The 26089-nt window shown below is 35.7% G+C and overlaps 2 protein-coding genes across 3 annotated transcripts; one reads left to right on the forward strand and one right to left on the reverse strand.

The window, feature by feature from the left end:
* Positions 1–166: 166 nt before the first annotated feature.
* LOC112557411 (mitochondrial Rho GTPase 1-like) lies at positions 167–15420 on the forward strand. 2 transcript variants are annotated; one of them, XM_025227238.1, is made up of 21 exons: positions 167–683; positions 1152–1210; positions 2096–2177; positions 2589–2632; positions 2912–2965; positions 3536–3646; positions 4430–4480; positions 4802–4903; positions 5291–5332; positions 5516–5572; positions 5752–5860; positions 6299–6419; positions 6651–6735; positions 7248–7393; positions 7884–7978; positions 8254–8345; positions 8533–8655; positions 8976–9101; positions 9344–9540; positions 10905–10973; positions 12800–15420. In XM_025227238.1, the coding sequence occupies exons 1-21, from the start codon at positions 635–637 to the stop codon at positions 12915–12917; spliced, it is 1932 nt and encodes a 643-aa protein (XP_025083023.1). In that variant the 5' UTR covers positions 167–634; the 3' UTR covers positions 12918–15420. The 2 variants fall into 2 exon arrangements, with proteins under 2 accessions (XP_025083023.1, XP_025083031.1); XM_025227246.1 differs by lacking the exon at positions 10905–10973.
* Positions 15421–21691: 6271 nt separating this feature from the next.
* LOC112573677 (UDP-galactose/UDP-glucose transporter 7-like) lies at positions 21692–25783 on the reverse strand. Its single transcript, XM_025254250.1, is given in 4 exon segments — positions 21692–22459; positions 22462–22629; positions 24826–25461; positions 25742–25783. Coding segments are annotated over 3 exon segments (1155 nt in total). The 5' UTR covers positions 25316–25461; positions 25742–25783; the 3' UTR covers positions 21692–21962.
* Positions 25784–26089: the final 306 nt, after the last annotated feature.

Consider the following 26089-nt stretch of genomic DNA (forward strand, 5'->3'; position numbering starts at 1 on the left):
TTGCGAAAAAAAGTAGGTGACAGCACAGACCACTGTTGAAATAATGCTGATATAAAATTAAAAAAAAAACAAAACCAAAAGGCTTCTTTTGACGCTATGATAGATTTTGTGAATCGCCCAGCAACAAATCAGTAAGCGTCGTCTGCTTGAAAGAGGAAGCGGAAATCGGATGCAGCATAAGCGCAATAACCGGAAGTTGATGTAGGTCAGACTGGAACATACCCACAGACATAATAGAAATTGAATTTTCAAAGCGATTGTCTTGGGTTTTGTATGGAACCATCGCCGAAAGCACGCAAAGAAACAGCAAAATTGCAGTTGCTCGGGAAAATGCAGTGAAAGGAATAGACTGCCTGTCAGAAGGAAGAAGAGTCAGAGTAGTATCAAGGGTGTGTTTCACGCGGTTTCTTCTTCGAAGTGGAGTTAAACGCAAAAGAAATCGGAAATCTGTTTCTTGCGTTGTCTCTATGTGTTATTCGTGTTGTTTAAGAGGCAATGGACGCAGTTTTTATATTTATTTATGATAAACGTTGCAAAAACTTTGTGAAGTATTTACAATACGAATGAAAGAACAATTCGCCGACGTTTGTCCTTGAGAGCGTGCAACTACTGCATAAGCTGCATTCTTTCAGTAATGATGGGAACGATGAAGAAGGACGTTAGAATTCTTCTCGTCGGAGACGGTAAGCCACCGCTTTTGGTCATCCTTTAAGAATACAAATAGTAACGTGCATTTGGTCGTTTCAAACTTGAGCAAATCTTAGCGGGTGTAAAATACGTGATGCATCTAAAGAAACATAGTTATGTATGATCACACATTTCAGTTGGTGTAATGACAGTGATCTTTACATCTGTTTTGCTTTTCATTACTTAGTATTTGCTGTTTAATGATTTTGAAAGTTTCCGTGTACATTTTTAAGTGAAAAGTTACTGTTTTCCTTGGAGATCTTGACAGTTTGTAATGAGGTTTATTTAAAATTCTTTAAGAAATCATTGTAACTGAGAAACTCTTTCTCACACACACATCCCTCTCTCTCAATCTCTCTTGCTTTCTCTTTTTTTTCTGTGTCTGTCTTTGTCAGTATCTCTTTTTCAGATTCATGTTCGTTATTCAGGTGTGTATGTTTTGCTTTTTTCACTTCTTATTTCAGCTTCTGTTGGGAAAACATCCTTGATCCTCTCACTTGTGAGTGAAGAATTTGCAGAAGAGGTATGGACAACTGTTCCTTGTATCTTTATTGGTCTTCTGTAGTTTACATAGTGCAATTTCAGCTACAGGCGGTCCTTGGGTTACGTCAGACCCGAGTTACGATGTTTCATGGTTACTACACATCTCCCATTTACTGTATATAACCTTGTTTCGACTTAAGTGGTTTTGAGAACTTCGTGTTTGGTTTGTGTGGTGAAGAATACAAGGTTACGCAGCTCGTGTTTTTTTTATAATTACTGTGTTAGGATAGGATAAGTGCTTACAGTATGTTTTACGTATAGTATATACATATGTTCCGACTTACAGCAAAATCAGTTTAGTTGGGTTTTTTTTTGTAAACTGAATACTAGAGTTGTACCTGAGCTATATTTGCAGAAGATGTCTAACTGTCCACTTTCCACCATTCTGGCAGACGGGTCATTGCATTATATACCCTGAGTTATAAATTTGTTTTATTCTGTGTTGTACCCGATAGCCTTAGTGGTATCAGTATCATTTGGTAAAAAACAATGAAACTGTCAAATTCAATATTATTGTAGTTAAAGAAGTTCTATTAAGTAGACTGGGTATTATTAGAATTTGAAAAAAAGCAAGTTGTTGCATAGTTTTACTTGTTTTGAAGTCATATTTCTTTGATGTATTTGATTCAGTTGGCATTGTCAATAGTATCATATGGCACTGTAATGTATTTGCAGAATCTTGTCATGTGGACAGCGTACAAATGCCGTTGCACAATTATGTGCAAAGATTCTGTATATTTTTTTAATGGTTTTACTAACATGCTTTGCATGAACAAGCTTACTGTTGTTATTATTGTTAGCATTTAAAAGTTTTTAAAAGCTTTACCATGTTTTTGAGAAAGTGTTTTAAAATTGGATATGTCAGGTTCCTGCGAAAGCCGAGGAGATTACCATCCCAGCTGATGTTACTCCAGAACATGTCCCAACACATATTGTTGACTACTCTGGTACCTGTTTATACCTTTTTTATAGATATATAATATCTTTGCATTTTCTTTAAATCCCAATAGTAAACATTTGTATTTTCTTAGTGCTGAAGAAAAAAAAACATTTGCAACATTATAAGTTTTGCTAATCCAGATACATAATAACAATGACAATGATCAACTTTATTTGTCCCAGTGGACTATTTGAACATGGGAAGGTGCTCTAGTTAAAAGTAAAAGTCAGAAATAAAAGTAAGAATAAAGTTCATTGCAAGGTGCTGCATTAGAAGATATTGTGCAGAAGAAATTTTTATTTCATTTAAATTTTGCTTCATAAGCCATGTATATTGCAGCATGGTCTCTTAATACTAATTTTTTTTTCTGTTAAGTCTCCCAAAAACAGTAAACACAATTTTATTTGCTTATTTACAGCAAGAGAGCAAGAGGATTCTGTTCTTGAAGAAGAAATTGCAAAGGTATGCCTAGATAAAAGCGTTTCATACCTTCTGTGTTGCAATAATAGCTTATGGTCATACCATTCGTAATTGTGACCTTGATCAGTGGTACTACCCAAAATTAGAAAAGGGATAAAATAAAATGAATTTGTGTATTTGTGTAATTTTGTTTTCCATTGCATTGTCCATAGAAATAATTTGTAATATAATGCTCATCATCACTATCTACTTTTTTTTCTTAGTAGTGATATCATGGTTGATAATTATCATGGGATGTGATCATTGCCTTCTTTGTCTTAGGCCAGTGTCATCTGTGTTGTATATTCTGTGGTGGATGAAGATTCCATACAAAGAGTAAGTTTGTATATAGATTTATTTTATTTATTAATTTTGGCATCATAATTTATAAAAGTAAAATTTTATTGGCATTATCTCTGATAATGTCTGCCAGTCATCTTTATTTATACATATATCAGGGCTTCTGCTTACGCAAAAAATTGCGTACAGTATGCATTAAAAGTTCGGAGGACCCCTTCAGTTTCGTCAATGGGGTCCCCTTCAAATTTGGGCGAAGAACAGGGATTCCTTAAAAATCTGAAGAAGGGGTCCCTGGGACCCCAAAGAATTTAGCCTTAGCAGAAGCCATGCATATATTGTTAATGGATGGGAATAGTGCTAGTGTTTACTTGTGTATTGTTAGTGGATGAGAACAGTGAAGGGTATTACATTAAATGACTGTAATAACCTGCCTTACAGGGTCATTGCTTTATAATGAATGTAACAGTCTTCACAGATGTGTTTGTGGATGAATCCCATGGAAGATGATATTTAATGATCATAATAATCTACTAATATAAGGAGGTAAATTGTTTTATAATGGAAAGAACTGTCAGTGTACTTAAAAGCTTGTACTTTCATTTACAGCTGACTACATATTGGTTACCTTTGGTTCGAAACTCACTGGGTGATGAGCATCGCACGCCTATCATTCTTGTGGGAAATAAAGTGGACTTGGCAGACTATCCCACTCTTGAAGTAAGAATTTAAAAAAAAGTAGGTATGTAAGTATGGTCTATATGGAAACTGTTTAGGTTTTTTGCTGTGACTTTAAGATTTAAAGTTGCTTTGTTTTGCACAGTAAAAGGATTTGTTGCAAGACTAGAAACCACCTATGTTGAAGTTTATGGGCACTTTCATGTAATTTAAGACTTTTTCACACAAGAAAAAGCCTGAAATTTAAAATGATAGCTTTAAAAAGTCAAGATTATTTCTAGTATCTCTTAAGAGGTTTCTCATGGAAATTTGTACAAAATGCTGCTGTTTTTGTTGTTGTTGGTTTTTTTTTTTGTTTGTTTGTTTTGTTTGTTGGGTTTTTTTTTCCTGTTGTATGGTGTTGAATTGTCAATGTCATTTTACACTTAAAGGACTAGTGGGGTGGAATTTTTTTTTCTGATATTAGGTAGAGGGCGGTGCAGGAACTATTTACTCAAAACTGAGTGAGTACATTCCTTTCTTTCTTGAGATATCTGCCCACAAACATCACCATGTCCAGAAAGAGGTCAAAATCATTTTATTATGTTAGTACACAGATATGTCTAACTGACTTGGTCTCAGCTGTCTTCGCAATGTCAAACTGTCTAATTAAAATCCTGATATGTTGTAGACTTCTTTCTGTGTATGGTGATGTTTGCAGACGTATCTCCAGAACAGAAGGGGTGTGTTCAAATTATATAGATTGCTGAAATTTACATTTTGCTACCTGTAGATTATTTTTTCTTGTTAAGATGCAAACATTTTCATTTCATGCGTTTGTTTCAGAGTATTTTGCCGATTATGAATGATTTTTCAGAGGTGGAAACCTGCGTGGAGGTAGGGATGAAGTCATTTTACTAAGCAGGAACAATTTATTTTTAAAAAAATCACTGTGGTACAACAGCTGTCATAAATCAGACATGCACATTTTGTCAGTATTTCTGAGTATTACTAAACAAGGGACTCCGTGTATATTTAGTCATGCTGTGTACCTCCATGCATGCTGTAACTAGAAGTTCTAATGCTAGTAAGATTTTTTTATTTTAGACATAAGCTGAAAAGGAAATGATACTTCCGAAAAATATGTATCACAGAATAGCACTTGAGATATTGACTGAGAATTTTAAAGTCTTTGTTTCTGAATTTGATATTTTTCAGTGCTCTGCTCGGAGTCTAAAGAACATTAGTGAGGTGTTTTATTATGCACAAAAAGCTGTCCTGCATCCAACAGCTCCTGTATATAATCCTGAAGAAAAAGAGGTATATTTTAATGTGTTTTTTAAAGCCTGTGGAAATATATTTTTGCCATGCTGTAAAGGAATCATTATGTTTCTTAGATTTTTATTGGGTCTTAGATGCATTGTGCCATGTCAGATCGTTTAATATTTTGGATTTATATTTTTTTAAGAAACTTGCTAGCAAGAGGATTCAACATTTCTAATGTTAATCTTAAATTGTATTAATTTTTGTAGCATTTTAAGTAATGGTTTGTTCACAAATTTAAAAGGCACTTTCTGAATATCCTTGAAGAAATTTCTTGTGAACACATTTGTTTCTTTTACCTTAAATTTCAAAACGTGGTTAAAAGTTTTACTTTTGTTAAGTAGAAGATAAGTGGATATATATTGCATTTTTTCTGTCTTTTAGTTAACACTTGCTGCAAAAAAAGCACTAACACGAATTTTTAAGGTAAGCATTACATTCATATCACTTACATCAAATGTGGGTTTTTTTTAACCCATCGTATGCTTTTATAAACATTTGCATGTAAATGATTCAGATAGTGTACGAGTCATTTTTGTATATTCTGTGTTTTGGTTCTTTGTGCATCAGTGTATGTGAACAAGAATTTTGTAAATCTGCTTTTGACAGATCTGTGATCTTGACAACGATTCACTGCTAAATGATACTGAAGTCAACCTCTTTCAGGTAAAGATTCTTTATCCTTTATTTTTCTGTTTTTTTCCAATTTAGTGACTTAGCTGCGACAATAAAAATTCACAACTTTAAATCTGTTATGCTTAAGTAGAAAAGCATTGGCTTTGTGTATAGTGGTAGTCAAGATTAATTCTGTTTTATTCACCAATTTTATATATTTTTTTTAACAGCAAAAATGTTTTAATGCACCTCTGCATCCTCAAGCATTAGAAGATGTGAAAGCAATTGTGAGCAGGCACACAACCGATGGCATCATAGATAATGCTATTTCTATTAAAGGTAGGCATAATATTAGACTTGATTACATTCTTTGAAATCAGATATTTTCTTTTGATGATTTGCAGAGCTCAGCGCTTTGCTGTCATAAAATGGTACCATATGCTCCTTAAAGTTTCATCAGTCACTTTTCCAATGTGAAGCTTCATACATTTGGAATATATATGTTTTTCTCATCCAAAAATAGGATGTAACCTGGGAAGTTATTCATTATTGGTTCTCAGTTGTGAGAAATTTGTTTGGTCATTCAATCTATTATTATTATTCCATTAATGATCTCTATAACTGCTGTTTGCAATAAGAGAGCCAGGTTAATTTACAAAAATTCCTTGTTCAAATAGGTCGTTATGGATTCTGCAATTTCAGACCTGAATGACAAACTTATTCAGCCAGAAAAAGGAAATATCAAATTTTTCTTTGTTTTGTTTTTATTTTGAATAGGTTTTCTTTTCCTACATACATTGTTCATCCAGAAAGGACGACATGAGACGACATGGACAGTGCTCAGAAAATTTGGCTATGATGACAATCTCCAGCTCACAAATGAATTTATTGCTCCTAGGTATGATTTGCAGCAATGCTTCCTTTGTTCTCCATTATTCTTCACCATCCAGCATCACACAAGTATTGCTCTTACTTTCTTACTTGCTGTGCTTTTGTATCAAATTGAACATTATTGCCTGTCCAAGGAAGTATTTGTTTTTGTCATAGTGATGCTGATAAATTTTTGATAAGCTAATAAGTGATGATGTTACTTTTGCTGACTGGGCACATTTCGTTGCATGTATTTCAGAATACAGGTTGGACCTGGATGTACCACTGAGTTGACTCATCAGGGCTATCAGTTCCTTGTGTCTCTTTTCGAAAAATATGATGAGGTAGATCTTTTATTTGTCACTTTACTTCCTTTATAACATCTTGAAAAAGGAAAAAAATGGAAGATTTCTCAACATTTTATTGCTGAGTTCCCTTTACTGTATAAAGTCCTTATGCTATGTGTCTTGATAACTAAAGTGATTTCAATTTTACATCATAGAAATGACACAAATGATTGCCACTACTCTGTAGGGTGAAGAACTGTAGACACTGCACAAAAGCACTAAATAGAAATTGAATGTTGTCAACTTATCGAGCACACACATTGAATGCACATAACATAAATCTTTTCAGAAAGTTAGTAAAGCCAGATGGAAAGTTTCATTGTGTAATAAGGGTGTGATCTTATAAACAAGAGATAAGTGTCTAATGTACAGAAACGTCACCTTAAGGACACAGCTGTTTTAGCCTTAAGTATGTCAACCCTGAGTCACCCTAAAAAAAAGACATAGTTTGACAAAAAAAAAAAAAAAAACAAGCTAGGAAATATGCTGTACCTCTGTTTTCAACACAGGATAGGGACAGCTGCCTGTCACCTGAAGAAATGCAGAACTTGTTTAGCACTTGCCCCTTCATGCCTTGGGGTCCTGATGTCAACAACACTGTAGCTACCAACCCTTATGGCTGGATTAGTTTGAATGGCTATTTGGCACAGTGGACGTGAGTAATGGCTATTTTAACTAGCTCAGAATGATACAGATTGCCAGAAAGATTTTTTTGCCATATCCAAAACCATTACCTAGACACTGTTTTCTTTCCCTTTTTTTTTTTTTTTCTTCCTTCCTTTTTTCCCCCACCACCTCCGCTGCACTCTTCCTCTTTGTTAGGACCCAAGAGGCAGAAACTGTTCAGACCTGTCACACGCTGTAAGCATATCTGTAAATACTATTCATTTATGGCATAAAATTTGTTGTCAGCAGTACCTTTCGTCCAGTCTAATTGAGACTCGCTGGTCTAAATCAGCTTACACTACTACGTATAAATTCAAAATTTGCAACAATTTGCAGTTCCCATTTTCTGAGTACAAAGCAGATACAAAATGTTGTGTTTAAATTGTGAAACATTTGAGTAAACCTCTGTGTGGAAAGGATAGAAAGCATATTAATTGATGTTGACGTTTATGACATGTCTTTCTTTTTTTGTCTTTTAGTCTAACCACACTGCTGGATGTGCCACGTACAATGGAGTTCCTAGCATATCTGGGCTATCACTACCACCATGACAGCCAACTGTCTGCAGTGCATGGTAATTATCTGCCTTGTAGAGATCTTCATGCCAAAAGGCAGGTCTGCCTCCAGAAAATGAATTTCTCAAAGACAGACTATTGAATGCAGTCTCCTAAAAAATGAGTTTGTTGTTATTTGCTGTAAATAAAAGGCAAATAACATTTTTTTTAGAGTATTTCAATGTGTTTAAAAATATTGTTTGTTTGCTTGTTTATTATCATCATTCTTATGTTAAATTCTTAGTGGTAATGAATAGGGATTTCTAAGCATTTAATGTTGTTTGGATATTTTCAGTCACTCGTGACAAAAAGCTGGATTTGGAGAAACGCCAGACCACCCGAAATGTCTTCCGATGTCATGTGTTGGGTGCAAAACATGTAGGCAAGGTGATTGCAGATTTTCTGCCCTTGTTCTTGCTACTAGATTGGGGTATTATTCACTGAAACGATAACTGATTTTAAGTAGCATTTTTCAGCACGAAAATGAATAAAATAAATGAGCAAAGGAAATGTTTATTATGAATTCAGCAAGAAGCAGGAACACAATATTATGACTGCTGATATGGTTTTGCAGACTTCATTTTTGCAAGGGTTGCTGCGAAGAAATCTCCGTTATGTGGCCACGCTAAACAAACAGCACCTTTCCAATTTCACCATAAACACAGTACAAGTTTATGGTCAGGAAAAATACCTTCTGGTATGATATTGCCACTCTGTCACATGGTAGTAGTGAGAATGATGGAGCTTGTGGTCATTTTCTTTGTGACAATTATGGTTTGATGACTAAGATGTACTCTTTCATGGTTTTTAGAGGTAGTTACTGGTATGTTTAGCTGTTTCAAAAAATCAGATTTTATCGTTTATGTTGTTACAGTATTGTGGGCAGGAGGGTTATAAAAATGTTTTAAATTTTCTGTTCTCAGAAAAGCAAGTTTTCATTATTTGAACCATCAAAAGTGTCTTGGTTAGATTAGGTTTTGAGTAGAGAGAATAAGTGATGAAAATTTATGTTTCAAGTTGCATGAGGTGGATGTGACAATGAGTGAAATGCTGACGCCCACAGAGCTTGACTGTGATGTTGCCTGCCTTCTGTATGATGTAACCAACCCACGCACTTTTGAGTTCTGTGCTCGAATGTACCTGGTGAGCATTTCAAGCTAAACAAACTTCTAGGAGACTAATTTTTGTTGTCACTTGAAAATATTTTTCAAGTAGAATCAGTACCGCTTTCAAGTATATTGCAGATACTCATGTGTAATGTATGGAGAAGAATAATATGTGAGTAGATTATGTGAATAATGTAAAGGAGAAATATTGGGTAAATAAGGGTTCTGTACTAAAAAGAGGCGTGTTGGGGAAGAAATATAACTGTGTTGTGTCCACAGAAACACTTCATTGACAGCAAGATTCCCACACTGGTTGTGGCATGCAAGGCAGAACATCCAGAAGTGAGGCAGAGTTATGACTTTACACCTACTCAGTTCTGTCAACGCTACCGTTTGCCTCCACCGCAACACTTCACTTGCATGGACACACTAAACTGGGATGTGTATGTCAAACTTGCCACAATGGCTGCCTATCCGTGAGTAAAAAAAAAATACTTGAAGGACACCCTGCATTTTTTTTTTTTGCTTCCCATGACTCCCTTGTAATTCACAGCTTCTTTTGCATTAGTTAATTTTTATTTCCTTTTGTTTTACATCTTTCATCACCATTTTATTCTCTTGAACTCAGAATTGCTCCGAAAATTACTGGCTCTGAAGAGCAAAAATTTCACATTAAAGTTTTTTTAAGCATATATCCAGCATATTTGTAGTTTAATGCTGCAAATAAGTTACTCCATGAAAAGGAAAAAAAATTGCAAAACTGAAAACCAAGGTAATCACATAATTAGCACCCACTGTCTGCTGCAGGCTGAAATACTTTTGTGGTATGGGGACATGGCTTCATGTTTCCAAGCATGTCAGTGTCTGTTGATAAGATCATATCTATGTCTGGTTTGTCACAAAGGTTTTGGTTAACTGCTGCAAAGATTTTGTAATGCCTTGAGCATAATGTATTTCAGACTTCTGATCCTTTGGAAAAAATTTTTATATTTAAGCATTTCAACATTTGTTGTAATTCAGATGTGTAAAGTGGGTTAGGGTTGTACTATTGAATACTAAAGGAAATGCAATATTACTCCCACCGCATCCCAAGACTTTGCTACAGGCTTGAATGCTCAGCTCATTTTTTAAGAAAAGTCACTCAGAAGCATATCTTTATGCATGATGTAGTGATTAATAAGGTTGAGAAATCATGCAGCAGTTAATTCTCTTCTTACTTGTAGTCCAACTGGGGCCAAGGTTTTCTGCTTCTTTAGAGATACAAAATGTAGATGCTGAGGCGCAGGGCTTGCGGTGACTGTTATAAAGCAGCCATGTGTTATATTCACAGGTGTAGTTTTATGGTACTACAATATTGAAATCATTCTTCTTTATTTTGATCATCTGAAGCTAAAATCACGTTACACCATGATGAACTTGTGATTTTAGAGTAATTAGAGAGGTAAAAAATGTAAATAATTCACCTTGTCATTTTGTTCTGAATATTTTTACAATTATCTTTGAAGAGACTTGCTGCATCATGTGACTGGTCATTTCATGTTTGTACATGCACACACACACATCTACTTGTGCAGATGAATTACTATGCAAAGCACATATCATCAGTTGCTGGCCATTTCTGCTTATCATCTTGAGCGATTGTGGAGTCTGACCTATTTGCAACAACATTTCTTGTTGCAAAGTTTTTGCCTTTGGAAGAATAAGACAGGAAAAAGTAATGTAAACAGGAAATTAAAGTCTTTTCACATGGAGTATCAGTTCTCTCAAAGGCAGTGTCCGTAGCATCCCTGACTGGAGCCTGTCGTCGGTCTGACATTCCTCCATCTTCCTCTTGTTTCAGCAACCTCAAACGATTGGTTCACATGTTGCTGGTGCACCAGCGTCCATTATGGCTGGAGGAGAGAATAAGGTTGTGCATGTTCCAGATATTGTCCTTGATGACCAAAGCATGTCTTATGTCACAACTTATTCATTGAAACTGTTTATGTACCTTTTATTATATTTTTTTTTTTATAATTTATATTTCATTTATTTATCAATCTGTTGTTTTATTTTAACTTAATGCAAATACTTCTGTTGTGAAATTTCTCGTCTTCAGTCATTTTTTTTTTTTTTTTTTTTTTCCTGTAGTTCTAATCAGTTCATGGTCTGTGTTTCAACATGAGTATTGTCAGCAAGTTTTGCATTTTCTTTACATTTGTAAACCCTGCCCTAGAATTATAAAACTAGTTTGTGCATACCTGTAATAGATGCTTGTGATGTAATTTGCCTGTGCAAGAAATGTGTTTATGAATGAATCTGGAATGACAATATAATTTGCTTTGTGTAGTTTTGTACTCAACAAAATTCTTTAATTATCATACAAATTTACTGAATTATGCTTATCATTAAAATAACAAAACCCTTATCCACGTACCTGGCATTATTCAAACTAATAATCAGCATTACTGTGGATGGAGAGGAAATCCATAAATTCATAGTTATACCTTCCACAGGCTGTTAACACTTCATAGACAAGAGTCCAGGCAGAAGATTTAAGATTAAGTGCTGTTAATATTCTGTGCTATGGGGAATGAGGACACTATTGTACACTTAATCCCCAGCAAACAGAATAATTTCTGTGTGGAAATAGTTTTGCAAGCGTGCAGAAAGAACTTACCATAATTACAGTTCCAAACCCATTACTCATACTCATGTGAGTGAACATTTTATGAACTGATTAGGACTTTGGAAAGATGTGAGGAGAAGCAGAACATATATGCCTGTGCTGTGTAGCTGTAAGAACTGATTTTGTGGGAAAGTTGCAAAGGACAGAACAGGATATATATTACATGTTACAGCTGCCAGGAGTTGCTCAGAAGTTTCTCAATTTGCTGCAAACCCTGGCCTTTTGGTCAAATACATTCAAAGGGTGGCAGTTTTTATTTGGTGTGAATCTTTCTTCTGTTGCTGCCTAGTTTCCTTCTCCTCTCCCTCAAACTTATTTTGTTGTATCCTATTTGATTTATTCACATTTGATTTGCTTGCATTACTTGAAAGGTTAATTTTACCTCACCCTATCCAGTAGTACATTAAACTGATAACAGCATGCTGACCATTTCATTTGACTCTTGGTTCATTACTATAGTAGTGATTAATTATAATTATTACCCTTATTGCTGACACCTAATGTTTTGTTTTTATGGTGCTTTTTCTTTTCCGCTAGTTACAAGGGTTGTTTTTGTTTAGATATTAAGGATTTGCTAATAATTTAACACTTTATTCCATATCTGCATTGCTACCATGACATTATATTAATGAGCTTAAAGGGGATTTTGCTCAGTATATACCTAAAGGTGATGGTAGTGTCTGTGTCGTGTATAAGCTTGCACAGAAAGCATGCATAGATTTCACATGAAAGCATGGATAGATTTCACATGCAGGCATGATTTATGTTGCTGCATGTTACAGATGAAACAAAAGTATGAAAAATGCTTTCTCATCACTCTGTGCACAATGTCAGTAGCTGTCTTTTGTATGCTTCATAACCAGCATGTTACGTAAGCTTAGATAAGCATGTCTTATTCAGATCTAAACTCCTTTTGGAAAAAGCAGTCTTGAAATTGTGCTTTCTGGTAGTTCTTTGAACATTCAAAAGCATATTCTGAGCTGTTGTTAAATGGTGGTGCTATAAGGAAGTAAGGAATGTTGTCAGAGGTATGTTGATGATTGTTTCTTACATTTATTTGTGTGCAGACACCTCAGGAGCCTGTACACAGATGAGAACAAGATATATATACACATTGGACTAGGAACTGCTGCCTTTGCTGCCCTATCCTTTGTTATCTACAAGATTATAAGATCTCTCAGATGAAGACTGCTTTGTGTTAGTTTTCTCAGCTTTACAACCATGGTCGAATTGTGCAAGGACTGGCCTGTAGTGTGCTGTGGTAGCTGAATGTTGGTGTGAAAACTTTTTCTGTGAATTAGCACTTTGTGCTTGGGTTGGGAGATGATGAAGACCTGCTTAGTGCAATTCAGAATGGTCCATACTGTCATGCTGAGAGTACTGCAAATTGCAAAATGAGTGTGTGAGTGTCTGACTTGATGTCATGTTGACTCCACCCCTATAAGGTTAATGCCGCAACACTGTAGCTCCAGATGCATGCTCCCAGTTGTAGGAGATGTCATTTTTTTTTAAATTCTTTATTCGGACTGAAAACATAAAGAAGGATTGGTAAAGTATCACAGACTTGATCAAAAGCAAAGCATTTTTAACACTTTTAATCATGCATCATAGGGTGTGGGGTGTATTTATTGTGAGCAAGACAAGGCAGAAAAGGATGTTGCGTAAGTTCTAATTGCCTCCTAGAGAGGAGTTTTCCTTCCCTAGGCGAGGACGCAGTTTTGAAAGTTTTATAGGTTTCTCGACCTTCTCACCTTTTAAGGAAAACTTTTTATGTCCTATTTCTTGAACTTTCTTTGTACATTGTGTATAGATTTAATAGCTCTGATCCTCTTTTTGGGGATTTATTGAGAGAATTTTATGTCAATCATGAAAATGTAAGGTAAAGAAGATTCCAAAATTAAATTTCTTTGAGTACACTTTGGTGAGTGGTATGCACACTGTGAGATGTATAACTCTTGACTTTGATCAGATGTGAGTGTAGACATGTTGCCTTGGCTTTTCTCAAAACATTTGAAATTAGCATATTGAGAACTTGAATAAATGCATGTTTCACTCTGTCTAAACCAATCTTTCAAACAGAAACGTTTCAGAGCATGTGGTAAGATTGATCTGTTAAAGGGTAGACAGGAAATTCTACCTTTCCTATTCTGCAGGCTGCTCTTGTTTCTCAGATTCTTCTTTTGCATTTGTTAGAACCTGTTTGTTCAGCAGATAACTGCCAGCATGTAATTGCACTAATGTGAGCCAACACTGCAGACAGATGTGAAAGTATGAGTCGCATTGCCAGCAACAGTAGTATCATGGAAAGAAAGAAAAATGGAAATTTAAATCTTGAGCTTGTTCATCTCAGTTCCTGTCTTCCTTCATTTGTACCAGTTGGTCTAGAGATCTCGCATGGATAGGCACAACAGCTAACAAAAGCCTGCCAGGGATGTCAGTCTTCGGCAGTAGTGACCAGTCCACTCCATGTTAGTAAGCCAACTTTTCTTCTGGCCTTCACAGTGTCGACCACCCTTCAAGGGACTGTAAAGGACAGTGTGTCATGCTGGGTCCCAGCTGACTGCTGCAAGCAGGCGTTCCAGGGATCCCATGAGTGTGGTGATCATGCTTCATACAGAGTAGTTGGTGGTTTTACCTATACAAGATCCTGTAAGCAGCCTGCTTAGTGTATTGGGGTACTTGTAGGAGATTGTTGACTATGCTAAACCTAATGTGGCTGCACCAGACCCTGGCCAGTTTTGCTGTCACAGTCCTGATGCAGATATCTTCATGGAGCTGCCTTCTTTGGATATGGTGGCTCTGGTGTATTTAAAGCTGTTTATCTCTTCAGTCTGTATGCTGTTAATGTTGATATCTTTGCTTTGCCATTGCCTGTGACCATGAGTTTACTTCTGTTAGTGCTGGCATTCCATATACATTTGAACTGTTAGTCTGTTGATAAGGTAAGCCTTCTCTTATGGAAGTGTGATAGTCCAGGAGGGTTTCCCTTCTTAAAGGCTAAACAGATTAAAAAACAGATTATTTGGTTGTATTATTTATACAAGATACTAATTCCCCAAAACTTCCCAAACTGAGAAACCATTTCTGTTTACAAGACACCAGTCTTGAAACGCCAACTGTGTTCCATCAGCTCTGAGTTTAGTTTTATATCAGATAGCCCTTTTTTAAAGTCTGGCATGATGCACATAAATTAAATTCAGTATTAGTAACAGTCAAAGGCGAGATTTTGCACAAAGTCCCTCGGGATTAAAAGGGAGAGCATCAATAATAATTCAAACCTTGGAAAAACTTCGAGCTATACATATTCTGTTCTAAAGGTGAACATTGTATTCATCAATACTCATCTTGCAACTAAGGAAAAATCTAGAATGTATTTTCAGAACAAGTGATTTAATTTGGTATTCTTTGCAGTTTGGGGTCAAGTGCAAACAGTGACATAACAGGCAGATTATAGAGATCTTGTTTCCTGCTGCCTTGCATGGAGTTGTATTGTCCTGATCCTTAAAAAGTGGGACTTCGACAACATATGTACAATTACTCAAGAAATTTGTGGTGCTACATCTGTAGCATAATGAAAGGCGATGCAGCGTTAATAAAAAAATATGGCTTCAGGCTATGACTCTGGTACATGACAGATAATTGTTCGTCTGTGTGGCTAAAAGTGAATAAAGTCATTTAAAAAGAGGCATGCATATGCTTTTTTTTTTTTTGTCTGTGAAGTGTTGCTTTAGCCTTTTAACTGCACCTTTACTCTTCACCTTGCATGAGTTGGAAGAAAAAAATCATCTACTGAAAATCTTTTTTTGTAGATGTGCATGTAGTCATTTGTTTTTGAAAATCAGCTGTTAAAAGTAAAGAGATCTGTGTCTCCATGGTAGGCTTATGGGAAATAACAGTCTGAGAGTTGAATAGAGTGACTGTATGAAACCGATTTTTTTTTTTTTTTTATCTAGCTAGGTTGTGTATAGACTGCAACTTTCTTATGTAGTGTACACATAAACGAAATGTTTGAAAAATGATGACATCACTAACAAGTCTTCTTGACTATGGACCTATTTGAAGAAGTATTTTAAATACATTTTTCGTATCTTCAAATACAAACATGAAATATTTAGATCTTGAGGGTAGCTGATATTGATATTTGTCTATAACCTAGTTTATGTGGTTCAAGCTAGGGAGGTTGATTTTGCATTATTTGTCAGGATATGATTGATTTTATTCTTTCATCGACCAAAGTATGAAGACATTGAGGAAAAGAAGATCCTCATGGCCTTTGTGTTGATAAATGTTAAAGACCCTGTAATTTCAGTCTTAACCTGAATACCAACCATGATGTGCCAAACATTAAAAGTATGTTGTGAAGAAGGCTCAACAATGTCTTTTCTTTTTCCAAAAGTGTAAATCTTTCTTAGTTCCCCTGAAATTTCTTCACGTATTTTATAAATCCCACAGAGTGCTATCTTTCTCACTTATCTGCTTTTACAACTGTTTAAAAGAGTAGCTTAAATTGTGTTGTATACACCTGCTCCAGAGTTACTGGGACAGTCCAGAGTGACCTTCAAAAACTGTTTCTTAACAGGCAGACACAATTCCATGTGATGATAGGCATGTCCTGTTGAGTTTCATCAACTTCCATCAGGCCGCCAATTCTGTGTACCTGCATACGACTTCTGAACACTACTGCAAATGAACAAATATGCAAGCCTGAATCATCACTGCATGAGGGTCTGTTTGGTGTCTAGGATATGACTGTTGTATTATTGTTGATTGGTGTTATGCTTCCATACAGTGTTGCTTTTAATTGCCCTTGGGAATAAATGAAGCCGTATCTTATACACTGGTACCTCAGCACTTGACCATTATCTACCCTTAAATAATGTAAATGTATTTGATTCCAGCACCCACCAATATCTAATGAACTTGTATTATTGACAGTTATTTATCGTATGGCATATGGTACCTGAGTGGATTTGTCTTGGTATCTTAATACTGAGATTGACACACATTTTTGTGATTAGCATATATTTCTGTTCGCATTTTTAATATTAACCAGGGAAACCCTGGACAAAAGTGAAGGAAAATGAGATGCACAGCTGAGACAGCATACTGAAGTGGAGAAACATGCCACTTAAATGTGACGAGAATTACTAAACTATGGATACATACAGCAGCTTAGGATGCAAGATTCATGGCTTTTAAATGCTGTAATACCAATTATTAAAAAAAAAAGGAAAATCACAAATTTAAGTTTCTTTATGAACCTTTATTCATTAGAAATACCCTCATTTTTTAGATTATGCCTGAAAAATTCTTAAACCTAAAAAATGGTCCAAGGAAGCACAAACATAGGAGGTTCTGGGGTCAAAAAAAAAAGGTAACTTCATAATATAGATTTATTTTTAAATAAATGGACAATTGAATAAATGGCTCAGTATGATCTCTTTAAAACTTAGATCTGAAGCTATTCTGATGACACAAAAGGGTTATGCTTTATTCTGAAGTTTTTGTATTGACATTGCCTAATGTGCCATCAAAATTTTGCATTTTTCACAGGGAGGGATGGGGTGTATGTGGAGGATGTTGAGAAATTTCCAAACCAAATTTTTTTGTTCTCATTTAAGTGTAGCAAAGTGGTGACCCAGCTGTAAAATTGTAGTTCTTAGCATTGCATAAAAGTGTATCAAAAGACTGGCTAATAACTGAAGACAACAGTGGATGATGTTTGTTTTTTATTATTGCTACTCTTGAGTAAACATTAGCCCAAGAAAATCAGTTTTTGGAAAGGAGAAAGCTTGAACTTTGTAATAAAGGTAATGAAAATTGCCTTCCCTGGCAAAGCCATGACCATGGCTCATCGTGCTATAAGGCTTAACTTAAAGAGTTACCGTCTACAATTACTGACCGTCTACTCACAGGAGACCTGCTTACCAGACCAGAATCTTGACCATTTTGTGAGAACCATTACAGCTTGTACTTGTTTCTGAATTGTCTGCATATTGACATGTTAATCACAATTGTGTTCTACACAGTCCCACATGATGATACAGCTAACTTTCTATATGTCTACATATATTCTTGACAAACCAGAAACTGTTTACTTTAACCAATTTTTGTAATAAGACAAACTTCTGCAATTAACTCTCACATGTTTAGCTTTCTGCGGTCTTTGGCTAGGGGGAAAAGATTTTGATCTAACAGTATTTCGAATTCCCTGGATTTTTTAGTTGTTTTCAGAACAGTTTGGTGCAGAAAAAATGCACTTGTCTTTTCCAGTTCTTGTATTTACTGTGAACTAGAAACATCTGTGGATCTCAGCAGAGAAAGGCATGTGCACAAATGGTAAAAGCAAGTTCTCTGATATTGCCAGTATTACCCGGGAGAATTTATTCTGCAGTGAGAAATTTGAAAAATGCTAATTGTTTTGATGACTGGTTCACAAAAGCCATCAGTATGTTAATCAATATGAACTGCTGAAAATACACAAACATGGTTTCTGATCATTAGTTATACAATGATGAAAAAGAAGGGAGCTAGCATACATTTTACAACAGTCTGTATTGCCTTCTCTTAAGTTAAACTGGTCATATTCTTTGGCCGACATTAATATCCTTTGAGATTTGACATGTTTACATCATTGCAGATATATATGGTATTTAGGAAAGCTAAAACTATGAATGTGCTTGGCAACACTTAAATTTGTTTCAAGAAATGTCTCCAGCTAGTTCAAAGATTCTGGTCGTAGACTGGATTACGTGCAAAACAACCCAAGACAACAACACCAGTATCCAGTGAACCTTCACCAAACAGCTAGACAACCTGGACTTTGCAGATGACATTAGTCTCCTATCTCATCGGCAACAACATGCACAAACAAACAAACTGAGTAAGCTAACAGAAAGCAGAGAAGACTGGCTTAAAGGTCAACAGAAAGAAGACTGAAGTGATGAGAATCAACAAGCAGAAACTTGACTGCAACCCTCAGGGGAAAAGGAGAGTTGGGAGACCAAAGCAGACTTGGAAAAAAACAATAGAGAGCGAGGCAAAGGATGTTGGAACCACATGGGCCCAACTGAGGGGGACTGCCAAAAGCCAAATCTGCTGAAGAGGTGTTGCAGCAGCCCTATGCTCCTCAAGGAGTGGCAAGGACTAAACAAAGCTACTCCCTAAATCCGTATAAGACATAGTTGTCTTCATAGGAAACCTGTTGTTAGATTCTTGGGAAGTTGTCATTTTTAAGCATAGTAACCCAAAACCAGGTCTGTTAGCGAGGTGGTGTTGCGGCCCTATGCTCCTCGAAGAGTAACAAGGAATAAACAGGTCATAGATTCTAGGTGGGCTGGTCACTTCCATACCAGCTTTTTAAATCTATTGAAGATATATGTTCTCTGATCTGTGCACTGAGATTCAGACTCTTCTAGCCAAACTTTATCTTAGGAATTTGCAGTGATATTCTGGCCTCACGATTAATTAAAGAATTAAATAATTCTAAGCATAAGAATAAAGCACCTTTCAGTGTGAAGGATTTGTTTTCTCGCCAATAGCAACCACAGCTTCCCAATCTGAATAACAGAATAATAAAAAGTTGCAAGATTTGATGAAAGCAAAAATCACTCAGGTCATCAGTGTATCTTATAAATATTGTCATAAGTTTGAAGTTAATATAATTTTTACAGCATGAATTTCCAAGTCTGTACCCTGTGGCCAAATTTTGTTTCTTTGAACTAAGCATATTAGGTACCTGAAAAGCACATGCTTACATGAACCCTGACAATGCTGCTTCAACCTTAAGAACTTGAAACTGTTTGATTATAATCCACAAATGATAAGTTCATCTCCATATCTATAATCACAGTCATGGTAATATTAACACTTAACATGAGCTACAAGTAAACTCCTCCATTTGTATACGTCAGATATGTTATCATGAAAAATAGCTTGCATTCATAAAGTTAATCAAATTCTGAATCATTGAAAAAGATATATGAAGGGATTTCTGTAAAGTTTGTTTAAGAACTTTGAAAATAAAGACATACATGAAATTTATCTTTATGGGCAGGGGAAATTAGCCATAGCACTTGCATGTGTTGTATTTCTTACAGAAGAACAGTTAATTGCTTGCCCACCGTACACCTTGTGCAGAGAACCAAAATAAATAGATGCTTGAGTAACAATCGTAGAATACGAAAGTTACATGATTTGGGCAGCAGCACAACCGAGATTATATTTTACAATGATTAGACATTTCATTGGCAGGAAATACTTGGTAGAAAAATCTGTTACAGGTACTAACCAACATCATAAAAAATCTTACACAATTAAGAAAGAATAAAAAGAGTTATGAATCTTTCTTCTTCTGTCTCATTTGCTGCGCTGATTGTGTAAAATGAGCTTTCCTTAGTCATGCTTGATAAGGAAAGATAAGACCCTGACAATAATTGCATTCACTTTTAGTGGCATTCACAATTTTTTTCTCAAATGATGGCAGTCAGCAAATGTCTACACAGTGTACAAGTTCTTTTTGAATTTACATAAAAGAGTGTGGCACAGCAGTCGGTAACATTACTACAAATACTTTGGCATTGAAAATGGCTGATGTTCAAGACATTCTTTAAAAAATTAATCATCACTGCAGGCCACCAGAAGCCATAGAACATATTTTGATAATAAATTTCTTGAGTAAAGAAATGTAGCATGAACTTTATCTTTCTACTTTGCAGCCTGGCTGAGTTTGGGGGACAAAATTCTTAGGCCTTACAAACACTCAGAGTATGAACCATCATGATGCCCCCAGAAAATATCAGAACAAATCAAATCAAAAGTAGATGTATGTATCCCCTAATGCAGTGGTTCTCAAAGTATTTCAGACCATGGACCACTTTACGAAAGCAATTTAAACCCCTGTGCTGACATATGATGACTGTCAGCCATGGACTACTGACTTATGCATGTGGCCCACAAGTGGTCCATGGACCACACTTGAGAACCACTGCCCTTATAGACCAACTTCTCCAAAAGAAGAGAATTGGTCCATTTCAATGTACCAAGGTATGGAGAAGAATTAACTGAAAAGAAGCACAATGATAAATAAGAAATATCTTAACCCAAATATAATCACCAGCTCAACCCCTTGCCTGTCCATAAAAACTATTAAACACAACAGGTCTGCAGTTCAGTAATCACACAGTAATGCCACAAGCAGGCACACATAGACTGACCTGCTCACAGCTTTTAAGGCCAACAAAAACCTCTTTGACAATATAAATACCTACTCAAGAATATATTAGTGATTCTTTACCATATTAAACACTCCCTGATGCAATTTATGTCATCAACACAAAATATACACTCGGAGTAATAACTGCTCCTTAAATAGCAACAGCTAAACAAAAACCACAAATAGAAAAACCAAAAAATTTAACATTTTGACAATTATTGTGAACAGTATAGTCGAATATTCGGATAACATATGTAAATATTGGTACTTTTCTGATGTACAATAATGGTGGTGGCATTAACCATGTATCTCAATACAGGTAGTCCTCGGGTTACGACGGTCTCGAGTTACGTTGTTTCGTGGTTACGACGCTCATTCCGACTTTAGGTTTAGCGAAAGGTAGACTCATCTGATAACAGTGCATCAAAGAAAAGGAAGGCCATCAACCATGGAGGTGAAAGTGGATATCATAAGGCAATCTGAGAAGAGGGAAACAGCAACAGAAATTGGCAGGTCATTAGGACTTAGTTGTTCGACTGTTGCTACGATTATCAAGGATAAAGATCGCATCCTTGAACATGTGAAAGGACCTGCTCCTATGAAAGCGACAGTGATAACAAAGTGTACTGTACTGCACAATATTTTAATGTACTTATGTTAATTGATAATTATGTAGGGTACTGTGTTAGGATAGGTGTTTGGATAGGTTATAAGTGTTTGCAGTACTGTGCTGTTATTATGGTACAGTACTGTATGAACGTATGATCCAACTTACATCGAAATTCGGTTTACGACGCCGAGTAAGAACGGATCAACGTCGTAAGTCAAGGACTACCTGTATATCTTTAGAAATGAAATAACATTTTCCTCTCACAGCAATGATCAAATTTATGCAAAGTGTGCTCTACATCAAGATTCATTAAAAATGTGTTGTATACCCACATAAGTAATGACATCTTAAGCAGGCTGTGAACTTAACAAAAAAAAAAATCAAACAGCTTTCCCTATGGCAGGCCTTAATCAGTGATGGAATGAGATTTCATGGCCTTTATCACCTCTCTCTCTTTGACACACTCCCCATTCCTTGATTCTAGTGAACAAGATGTATTGTCTTCTGATGCCTCTTCCTGACCTTTGCCCTTAAAAAAGCCCTTGGCAGTGAAGGAAGGCAGAGACATCACCTTGTGTAAGTCCTTATGCACCGTTCTGTTCTCCTGATATTTGGCTGCAATGTAGCCTATGCCACCCAACAAGTTGAGAGAGATGCCAACATAAGTAGGCACATTGTGGCTGACCCCTCCAAATGTGAAAAGTCCAAGAAGTGTCTGCACCATGGCTTTGAGACCTCCCACCACACTGGTGGTCAGTGCAGAGGTCAGTCCTGTGCACAGGAATAGGGAGTAGTTTAACAATATACCCACACCAATGGTTGTACCAAACACTAGGAAAAACATAGGATGTTGATTTACTGGATAGTTTCTCACATGGCTGAACTCGCCATTAACCAAAGCAAAAGCAGAAGAATAGGCAGAGAGTTGTGGCAGTTGAGATGCAGGGTCTCTGTGGTTGACATCTTATGGTGCTGGGCATGGCGCTGAACCAACAACAGATACAGTGCTTGAGTGAAATTACTGATGATGCCACACAGGTATGCAGTGAAGTTGAAGGTCAGGTCACCAAAGCCTGTAAAAAAGTTTTAAAAAAGTAAAGATTCTTCCATGCATAAGCCATTGTAAGTTTTAATTACATAACTCTATGGATCTGCCACTGCTTCAATCCCTACAAAGACAAATAAAATATTCAAAAAACATTAATCCTTTTAAGGAAATTGATTTGTCTGCAAATAATGACATGAGAACATCACTTTACGTGAAACATTAACACAGGCTATTAAAAAAGTATTAAACCTGTACACATCCATATTACATCTGTTCAAATGTATACACACTATAGAAAGGGGGCAAGCATCTGCATTTATGTGTGTGTCCTATACAGGAGTCGGTTGTATATTTAGATTGCAGCTAGGAAAAATGAAATTAGATAACATGTGATTCTAGCTCTAGGAAGACTAAAAATGTAGCATGAATAACACCACACACGTTTTTTTTTTTTAAATGTGGTGTTTAACAATTGCATATTGAACATCACATTTAATACTAATAGACCCTTTAGGCCAAAGATAAATTATACTTTATAGTAAATACCATCCTGCACAATTATCAAAAGCCCACTGATAAGCAATGACAGAATATAATACTTGCTCTACATTAAAAAAAACACACACACACAAAACCCAGAGCTGTTGGTGAAATTATAACACTCAAATCTGAAACCATTTGGTAAATTTGGTAGCTTTCAGATTTCTTTTCCTTTTAGTTTTAAGTGACAAATAAAGATAGCCAAAAAGAATTTGGATGATAAACCAGAATAAATAAGCAAATAAAACCAACCAAGAAAAAAAAATACTTAAGCAAGAGAAAACTCTTGTCAAAAGTAATTTTGTCTTCATCTGTTTTCTGCATATCTTATTCTTCTTAAAAAAAAAATCAAAATTATACAATGCATAGCAATTTGCCTGAAAATTAATTTGTCACCTGAATATGCTGGATGCTGAGGGTGAAGAGAGGCCATTTTCCTCTAGTTTGTAAGAACTCTTTACACAGCTTATACAAGGCACTCTTATGTAAGGCACACAAAATGCAGAGGCCTTACATTGTAACTTAAGTTTGGATATCCTCAGTCCTTCAAATGAACTATTTAAGTCAGTAGTCTAATAAATGTTTTGTCTTTTATTGCAATAAATATTGTTATCATTGATGTGCTTCATTATTTTTAAAAAAATAGGCAGGACAAAGTGAATGATAACTATGAGCTACCAATGACATGCTCTAGGTATTTCTCTTGATCCTGTGCTGTTTCTAATGATAAAAATTATGTTAAATGTCTCTTGTTTCACAGTGCTTTTATAGACTTCCCACTCATTTACAGCTACAAAATAACCATACATACGAATTACAATTACTTAACTACACGTACATTAAGGTATCTTGTCCCTTCTTTCCTGCTATTTCTATTTCCTTGAAATGTAGTCAATCAAGACTGTCAAAAAAAGTTCACTACCTTTCCATCACCCTTTAAATAAGTGAACAAAGAAACAAACAAAATTCAAGTTTTTTGCTAAGGAATAATTAAGCTTTTTATAATAATACAAGGCATCTAAAGAGTGACAAATCATCTCTTCATGTGTTACCTGACTAGAACCAAGAGCAGAAATACTTCTGCATTTACAGCTATTTCACATTGGACGGACAGGTATAAAGGGTCAGCCAAATAAAGTAACATTTGAAAAAAATTAATTTTAAGCCAATCAACTCTGTGATCTAAACAATACAAAGAACAAATAATACAGGGTGTCCAAAAACTTTGCTTGATTTTATATTGATAACGAATATAGATTTTTCTGACATTTGCAGAGTTATTACCGAAAAATTTGCCACAATCGATGTTGGAACTTTGCCAAAAGGTTTGTCGCAGTGTTGCATCACGATTGGTTTCTTGTACAACGGAGAACAATTTGAACCATTCCGTTAGTATTAATATTTTATCATTGTTGCATCTTTGTTTCTTTCGTATTGATCATTGTTGCATGTTTGGTTCATTCATAGTTATCATTGTGCTCATAGTTCTCTTTCATCATTCAATAAAATTCATTGAAAACATACATTCATTTATCTTATAAAATCGGGCGAAACTTTTTTGGACACCCTGTATTTATAATATTTATAATAATAATACTGCCTACAGAATGCAATATCCATAGCTTTAAAAATAAGGCTCTTAATTAATGATTGAACTGTTTGAAATATCTCTTCAACTCACCTGCAATGACACATCCCATACTCAGCATGAAGACAGTGAGCATGATGACACGTGAGGGGCAGCCCTGATTAAGAATGAATGTAGAAAAAACCATGGTAGAGATTGGCACACACCGTTTCAACACTCCATACATGGCGATATTCATGTGGGCAAGAGCACTCAATGAAAAGACTGCATTTAGTCCATAGAAAACTGCAGGCCAAAGGAAAGAAAGTCCACGCTTGATGGTATACCGAGGAAGATCTATCACGCCTGCAAATCTTAACCCTTCCAGGATGATGATGGTGAAAATCATCTGCACAACCATAACCATGACTGGAAAATCAAACTTCATAGTGTCCAGCAAGGCCTTTGTAACAAATGCTGATGACACAGAGCAAATGCCATAGAATCCTGCAGCAGCAATGCCCTTGAGGATTGTCTGAAGGCCAGCAATATCCTGCCCTATGACTTCTAGCTCTACCACTGTTGAGCTGTCCTTGTGCCCCATTTTTAGATCACATTATATACCTTTCTTTGATATCTTGAACAAGTTTAGTGAGTAGTGGATTGCTGTTCTGGCTAGCAGCTTATGTCTTTTCTAAGCACTTACTTTTCTGCCATTTTTCATTTCAATTTGGTAAGGCTGACATCTTCCTGTAAATAAACACACATAAACAGATGTAGAGAAAGTTTCCTTTTTCCTCTTTATCTTGTATTTAACTAGTATTTAATGACATTTAACTGGTCTTCACACCATGGTTTCAAGTCACTATCTATTTTTAGTTTTGTAGTTAAAATTTGTAAAAAAAGAAAAAAATAGCTAGTTTCATTATTAGCTATAGTTACAGCTACACAAATATTATGCTGAAAAATGACAGCTTCCCAAGAATCTAACAACAGGTTTCCTATGAAGACAACTATATATGTCATATACAGATTTAGGGAGTAGCTTTGTTTAGTCCTTGCCACTCTTGGGGAGCATACAACACCTCTTCAGCAGTTTCTGCTTGTTGTTGATTCTCATCACTTCAGTCTTCTTTCTGGATTGGTAGTTTATCAAACTTTGTGGAAAAAAATTCTTTCGATCATGAAGGCTTTATACTGTTACTTTTTTTTAATGAAGTTAAGAATGAATTAAACTGATCCAGGAAATAAATCGTCGTAAGCAAACAAATCGCCATGGAAGTTTACTATTGATTGAATGTCCATGTGTCGTGTGAACTCACGGACCTAAATCACGGACGAGTTACGAGTTAGTATCGGCTAGCAAGAGGACCTCTTA

The sequence above is a fragment of the Pomacea canaliculata genome, linkage group LG1, assembly GCF_003073045.1.
Source record: "Pomacea canaliculata isolate SZHN2017 linkage group LG1, ASM307304v1, whole genome shotgun sequence".
Taxonomy (NCBI): domain Eukaryota; kingdom Metazoa; phylum Mollusca; class Gastropoda; order Architaenioglossa; family Ampullariidae; genus Pomacea; species Pomacea canaliculata.

Coding starts and splice junctions, on each gene's coding strand:
- LOC112557411 (XM_025227238.1), top strand. CDS start 635: ATGATGGGAACGATGAAGAAGGACGTTAGAATTCTTCTCGTCGGAGAC. Junction 2,966..3,535: donor ATGAAGATTCCATACAAAGA/GTAAGTTTGTAT, acceptor TTTCATTTACAG/CTGACTACATATTGGTTACC. Junction 5,333..5,515: donor CACTAACACGAATTTTTAAG/GTAAGCATTACA, acceptor TGCTTTTGACAG/ATCTGTGATCTTGACAACGA.